The sequence below is a fragment of the Anneissia japonica genome, unplaced genomic scaffold, assembly GCF_011630105.1.
Source record: "Anneissia japonica isolate Jap-2015-1 unplaced genomic scaffold, ASM1163010v1 scaffold288113_len131101_cov153, whole genome shotgun sequence".
Lineage (NCBI taxonomy): Eukaryota > Metazoa > Echinodermata > Crinoidea > Comatulida > Comatulidae > Anneissia > Anneissia japonica.
In genome coordinates, this window is record NW_022757315.1 from 16340 (window position 1) to 24121 (window position 7782).

The window sequence follows — 7782 nt, forward strand, 5'->3', positions numbered from 1 at the left end:
CCACTTACACATAAACTATTGGAAGAAGGTACTGAAATCACTTTTGTACTGAAGAGAGTATCATTAAAAAAACACAGTAAATAACTTATGGTTCAACCCACTTACACATAAACTATTGGAAGAAGGTACTGAAATCACTTTTGTACTGAAGAGAGTATCATTAAAAAAACACAGTAAATAACTTATGGTTCAACCCACTTACACATAAACTATTGGAAGAAGGTACTGAAATCACTTTTGTACTGAAGAGAGTATCATTAAAAAAACACAGTAAATAACTTATGGTTCAACCCACTTACACATAAAATTGATTCACCGATTGAAATAGATATGAAGTTTAATTACTCTGTATTCTTGCACAATGAAACTTAAAAAAGCAAATTACGATCGAAAGATGGGATGTCTTACATTGCGCAATACATACACATTTTTTTATTCGGATTTTCCATAACATGCAAATTAAAAATTAAAAATTTAAGATGAGCTATTTAAGCTGAATGAACACAATTTTAGATGCAGTGAAATTTGATGCTCTGTTTTTTTGCCAGCTAGATGCGAAAGACCATAAAGAGCAGCAAAAAGTATGAATTTCGAAGGTGAAACAGAGGGTCGTCTTACACGCCGCCATAAAAAAAAATCTTTTCAAACTCTAGAATCGTCTTAAATGCAGATCGCCTTATACGCAAGAATATATGGTATATTTACATAAAATCCACTAAATGACATTTATATAGATACATACAGGAATTTGGTGAGTATTTCTAAATGTCAACTTCAAAAGAGTTGCAATTTGGTTTTAAGACAATTGACATATTTGCTTTTAATTGTATTAAAATGACTAAAATATATTTGTATCTACTTTGAAATTGAACAATCTTATAAAAAATAATGGCATTAAATTTATAGGAGCCTTTAAATATTGAACATTCGAACAGCATAACTAGTTTCATATATTGCTTATTGTAGCAATATTATTTTCACCAGGATCCAGTCCGTAACACAACTGATCATTCTGCATTGAAGCCCAAGACATTCGCTCAGTTGTAAATGCAATTCCTATGTCACCGGTATTGCTGACCACTATTACACCTCCTGACCCTTGAACTCTCTGGGTCATGACAGACAGTGCTTTCTCAGCTGCTTCTTGAGAGCTCAATCCTAATCATGATGGAGAAAAAAAAATTCCTTACTAATTCTGCAGTTATGGTCATGATGATTTAGGGAGGAACTGATTTTAAATCCTGATAATAATAATAATCAAAATGTGAACACTTGTAAAGCTCTGTAAGACAATCAAATTTCACAAATCTAAATCTAAGTTTGAAATATAGAAATGTATATAGCGCTTTTTTTGCCAAAGGATACAAAGTGCTTAGATATGTGGACTAGGAACTCGATCAACGACCACCGGAATCATAGGCGAGCGTGTCATTAGAACCTGCGCAGATAATACGAAGCTTTTGATTGCACAATAATGGTAGGACCTAGAACGTAATGACGTTGCTAAAAGTCATCTGCGCATACGAGAACATTAAGTCGTGTGGATTCTTGACACAATTTGGCCAAATTTACATATGCTAATCGCTCAGCCATTCAACTCGCATTTTGCTGTATTCCCATATATAGTCGTGATGTGCCTATATATGGCAGTGATGTGATGTCATCATGACCATATTTAGGCATGTCACATGTTTTTCTCAAATAAAATTTGATAGTCTAGATAGGGCTTTAAAATGAAATTATACTGATGCAATCTAGAGATTATCTGATGGAATTAAAATTATAGCGATATCCGGATAAAAATTATGATAATGCGCTTGTGTAGTACCTTGTTGCATGTACATAATGATAGTTTTAGCTAGGACCACCTTGCTGATGGACTCACCGTGTCCAGTTGATGACACTGCGCCAATGTTGTTATCACAATATCTACCACAACCTGAGAATATTAAAGAGTAGGTACTGTAAAGGAAAATATATCATCAAAGTATGGAAGTCCAATTTATCAGTGGTGGGCGTATCTAGGGGATGTGTGGGGTCCCACATCCCCCTCCCTAAAAAAAGCTCACACCCTAAGTCACCGCCCCTCCCCCCATTAAAAAAATCCAAAGCAAAAATATTCAAGTGCCCACCCCCACATCAGTCCTCACCCCATTCCATGTGCTGCATAACATATCACAGAATGTTGAATTTTTTAACTCGGTATAGAAGGATTAATGCAAGCTGACACTATTACCCCCATCACATCACATATACTGTGTAAAATAATAATCTTGGTCTCAAACGAGTCCTGTCTCAATCTTTTCACATTTAGGTAATGGACCTCTGCAAAGTGTCAATCAAACTTATCAACTGACCAATTGGCACAGAGCCAGGAGTTTTCCCACATTACACTATTGATTTGTGTAATGAGTGAATTGCAATTTTGAGAATACAGATTCAAACAAAAGTAATGTACTAAATATTTACAAATGTTAGTAAGGATATTTTTTTCCTCAAACATCATACAACACAAAGCAATGCAATTTGTTGTTGTTTTGGCATGAATTAAAGGAGTGGAGCTCAGTGGCGTATCTAGAAGTCTTGAATTGGGGGGGGGGGCGAGTCTAACACAGAGTACTGTAGTAGTGCAGTATTCCACATTGATATTAGAGGTTTTGTGATTAAGTTAGTCACTGGAATCTGTACACAGGCTTGCCTTCTTGGTTTCGGCATTTGTTATTTGAACGAATGAATAAATATATATACCATAATCGGCGAGTTTATTCGCACAAATCCAAAGGGTCAGTTCAAGCGCATTCACACATCTACCAGATTTTCACTTCAGCGAAATTGGAAGAAAATGCGCAACCAATCAGAACTCTGGAAGTGAACTGACACTTTTGATGGGCGTGAATAAATTCGCCTAGTTGAAAACTGGCTTTAGAATCTTCTTACCTACTAATGGACAATCACCGACTCTTCCAGCTTCTTTTCCAGTGATTCCACCTGTGGACGTGGCCGAAGCGACATTGCCCAACGAATCCACTGCTACAGCCCCAACAGTGTCATGACCTTTGCTGCATAGCAATGATATAATTTAGGTAAATTTTAAACCTGCAACAACACTCACACTGCACCTGATGGTCATCGACAGGATTCTTTGCAAAACGCGACACCACAACGTGCGCACAACAGATCATGTTTAATGGTGGTCCGTTCAGACTGCCACCGAGAGTCAGCATACGGCGTTAAGTTGTATAGCGCTCAAAGGGAGCGGACTTGGATTTGTCCGACCTCTGTACGATGCGGAGTGTACCCAGCTTATTTAAGCATATAAAACTGAGCATCTATGGAGCACAATTACTTGCGTTATAATATTGACTGGCAAATCTTTTAATACTTTAGTGTACTTGGCTAAAGGTTTAGTGATGATTTGCAGTGGCAGATTCAAAGAGGATCAAGCTGGCATAAGCTGGCCCAGCTTCATCACCCCCTTTAATTTTTCAAAATTATTTTTTTTAAATGGCGAAAAAAGGAAAATTATGATTAAATTTTCGCCTGAGGGTGCCATCTAGAGGTGCCAAAATCATAAATTTTCTTACCTCAGCCCGAACGATAGTGGGGCTGAGGTGGACTACACCCTCTATCTGTAAAAGCCCCCTCTCAGCAGTTCAAAGTCTGATTTCATCATTTCATGCTTGATTGCACCCACAAAAATACCAGCTAGGTCACATGACAAACTCTGGAAAAACCCACTTTACATTGTTGGAGACACTTCCTACGTACCTAAGGTTAAATAGAGAATATAAGGTAAATATTTAATTCATTTATGTAGCTTTATTACAACAGATCCAATAATTAACTTACGTATAATAACAAATTGAAACTAATGAATCAAAATATTAATGTATCTAAGAAAATTGATGCTAGAGCTATATATAGGCTAGCTATTGATGATTTGTACTCCATTTCAAATCACCCAATGGGTTTACCCAACTGACTCCGATTTCGATTAAAATTAATATACATGTTCGGTTCGGTATCAAACCCGTAAATCTCAAATTTTAGCTAAATCGGATCAATATTTTGAAAGTTACGGCCTGCCCAAAAATGGCAAAATTGGCCTAAACGGGTGTGGCCACCAAAATTTAATCCTTAATATCTCAGCAGTGGGTTGACCGATATTCATAAAATTGGTATTTCTAAAACGAGAATTAACTAAGGAATCTAAAATCTGCCTTTATTTTGAAAAAAATGGCCATATCTAATGTCAATGACCTTTTGACCTTCTTTTTGACCTCAAAATTCGACCTTGTGGATCTTTTGATGTAAATTGTGGCCTTGGGTGTTAACTACTACATATAAAAAAATTTAAGATTCAATATGTCTTATAAGCAAGTAATAAATGGTCAAAGTTTGACAGTCTAGGAAAAACCCAAAAATTCACAGATTGTCTAAAAAAGCAATTTTTGAGGTTTTTCCTAGACAGGAAAAAATTGTGTTTAATCAAATTTATTGCAAGTCTGGTTGATGAAGTTGACCTTCAGTTTTCATAGTAAATCAAGGTCAGGATTTGATGTTGAATTATGAAACGTGATAGGCTTGGCATCTTCACCTCTGAGGATTAGTGCCCAAAACTGACTACAAACACGTAAAATATGATAGGACTTAGTCTTTGAAGTCTTATAAGAAATTGTATCTGGTCTAAACATATATTTGTCATTTACTGATTATTTAAACAACAAAAATGTTTATCAACAAACTTACTTTTAACTTTTTATTAATTTTTAAAATAAAATATTGCTTTTATGTATTTACAAGAACTAAATTTTAATAAAAAATTCTTTACATTTTGTGAAATATTTTTTACTCATAAATTAATAGCATACTTTGATTTACAGGCCAAAAAAGAAGTTAATTGAACATGGTATGTGCTAGTTCCATTCAGAGTCTTCCATTGTCATTCTTCAAGACAGATACACCACATGGATTGGCTAAGAGAACAATTTTAAAAAAATATTTACAATCATGGGTTCCGAGAATGTACTACACTGACAACCCTGCCATATGTTATCTTGATGGTTTTGCTGGAGCAGGCGTCTATGGATCAAAGACATTTTCAGAATTGTTACAATCAGACGCAGAAGATGAAGAACAAGCTTATCCTAACATAGAACAATTTGGCTCACCAATAATCGCCTTACTGGTTGTTTTGGACCATTTTGAGAAAGTAAAAGCCAGTCACCGAAGTATCGGCAGACCACGTTTAGAATTAGGCAGAATAAACATGTGTCCCATAACATTTTATTTACAGTACAGTATATACAGTATAGTAGCTCATATTTGAGTTAAAATACACTTGAATATCAGATTATGATATTAACTGCCTTTCATACCTGCATTAAAACATGGATCATCCTCCAAGGCTCGAACAGCTTCTTCTATGGCATCTAGTGCAGAATCTTTTTCCAGGAGAACTTCATAACCTTTTCGTACTGCTCTTTGAATCCCACAGTTAACTGCATCTCGTAAACTATCGGGAACTGCCCACGCTCCTCCGTGAACCAATATGGCGGGAAGAATCGTTTTACACTGTCTGTTTGATTCAGTGGCCTCAGACATTTTTCCAACTTAAAGGTAAATCTTGTGCTATTTGACTTCAATGTGACCCTAGTATAAAAACATCAATATTATTGATTGGATTAATCAATCAATCAATCAATCAATCAATCAATGAGCTGAACGTTTGGCTAAATGGTAATAGTGGGGGCAGAACTCTCCTCACGAGGGGTTTAAGGCTCCCGTTGACAGGTCAAAGTTCCCGACAAAGGTACACACCCTCCTCAGCCCACCCCAACCATGATTCAAGCAACTTAAGAATAGGCAATGCTGGGTGACTGGAAATGGCACTCTCAGATTGTAAAAATGCTTTATCAATGTCATGTAGAAATTGCCTTTCATACTCCCTCTGGACCCCCACTTGTGCCGTTACTTAGCGGTATTGTTCTTGCCTCTTGCGGTGTACACCCACCCTGGTTCAAGACCTGACTAGGACATCATGATTTGAACTACTGTAGGTTCTGATCACTCAGCTTTATGTGCAACCCTCACATAACATTTTTGTGGCTCTATGTTAAAAAGACATTAACATTTAGAGAAATCAATTTGGTTGAAAACTCCCGAAATCCTTTCGAAGCAATATTGATTGATAATACATATAAAAATTCAGTTTTTTAAGAATCGCTACTCTCCACCGATCACGAAGTACCCCTACTTTTCAGTATTTCTATAAATGATCTTCCCACTATCACAAAGCACTGTATGAGGGATCTATGCAGATGACACCACCCTTTATATTAACGCAAGTTAACACAGATCAAAATATTGTTTGAAGGTTTGCATGGCGAAGTATAATATATAATTAATGCTTGCGGTACACCAGGTAGATAGTTCTGAAAAGAACTGTCGTTGTTGGTTGAGAATATCTCGACGTTTCGGTTGACTTGCTTCAACCGTCTTCAGGAGAATAATATCTGCAGAGATCTCAAACAGGGAACATATCAAACATATAAGTATTATACTTTATTAAAACTACTGTAGAGGTGATTTCCAACAAACGTTCATCACCCTTTTTACAAGTTAACTACACATCAGCAGTACTGTACGGATACGATGAATAACTAGGCCTAGGCTACTTTGTAACTTGTATTGTGTTAGAAAAACTTGTATGTAATTTTTCACATTCGTCAAAGAAATACATTTTTCAAAGCATTCGAGAGAGAATACAGTCACTGTCACTAACTTTCTTCAGGTTATAAGTAACCTTGTTTTACGAAAGTATTTTCAATTACAATTCAATTTTTTTCGCGGTGCACAATGTCTTCACGGTGACCAAAAAATTAGGAATTTTTTTTTTTGCACACGAACCTAAAAAAATCAAGGCAAGCGTCCACTATTGAAAAATTAGTGGACAGTGGGGAATAGGCAAATAACATTGGGAGTTGCAGTGATGACGTCACGATTAACTTATAATAATTACTATTAATTATTAGACACTAGAACTAGCTAGACTATCTACAGTATGGGGCCTCTTTTCCAGTCTATAGGCCTAGGACTAGACTATAATTTATCAAAAAAGTATTTTGAGTAGGCCTATATAATGAATGTCATCCCCACCTCATCATTCATAGGCATGCATATTCATCTAACTACAGTACAGAGTATTCTGAACAAGAAACCTTAACATTTTATTTAGGGCCTGTAACAAGCACGCCATACTGTATACACAAAGCCAAATCCAAACATTATGATTGACATGGCAGACAGGGCGAATACAGATCATTTCGGTCGCGCCTTGTTTCAGTCGCGGTTTGTTTTCAACAAATATATGGAGCGTCAATAGAGTTGCGAAAACGCCAAATTTAATATAGCTAGGCCTAATTATCATTGAGTTCGTTCGGCAATCGGTTTATCATACTTTTTTTATTTATGTTTTGTTGTCTTTCTACTAAGTAACAACATAGGCTACCTAAAAACAAATAAATTGAACACTACTGTATTATTACTAAACTAAATTTCAATTAATATTATGGTATTTATAGGTTATTTTCTAGTTTGTTGCATTCCTAGTACCATTTCACTCTTTTATCGGATGGGGTTTTTTTCGTTTTGTTGTCGATTCTACGCTTCCTACTACTACATAACAAATATTTATAAAAATCAAACTTTTTATCAGGAAAAACCAGCCAACTCGTTATTTAAATTACTGTAACATTAGTTTATTAACAATTATTTTTATTA

At 35.7% G+C, this 7782-nt stretch overlaps 1 protein-coding gene across 1 annotated transcript in view; it reads right to left on the reverse strand.

Annotated features, from left to right (window-relative positions):
* Positions 1-319: 319 nt before the first annotated feature.
* LOC117124641 (isoaspartyl peptidase/L-asparaginase-like) overlaps positions 320-7782 on the reverse strand; it is an 8334-nt gene continuing 871 nt past the window's right edge. Inside the window, exons 2-6 of the mRNA XM_033270945.1 lie at positions 5379-5652; positions 3765-3768; positions 2938-3059; positions 1829-1939; positions 320-1158 (exon numbers count right to left, since the gene is read on the reverse strand). Of these exons, the coding sequence (XP_033126836.1) occupies positions 947-1158; positions 1829-1939; positions 2938-3059; positions 3765-3768; positions 5379-5604 (675 nt within the window). The 5' untranslated portion in view covers positions 5605-5652 and the 3' untranslated portion in view covers positions 320-946. The remainder of the gene's footprint in view (positions 1159-1828; positions 1940-2937; positions 3060-3764; positions 3769-5378; positions 5653-7782) is intronic.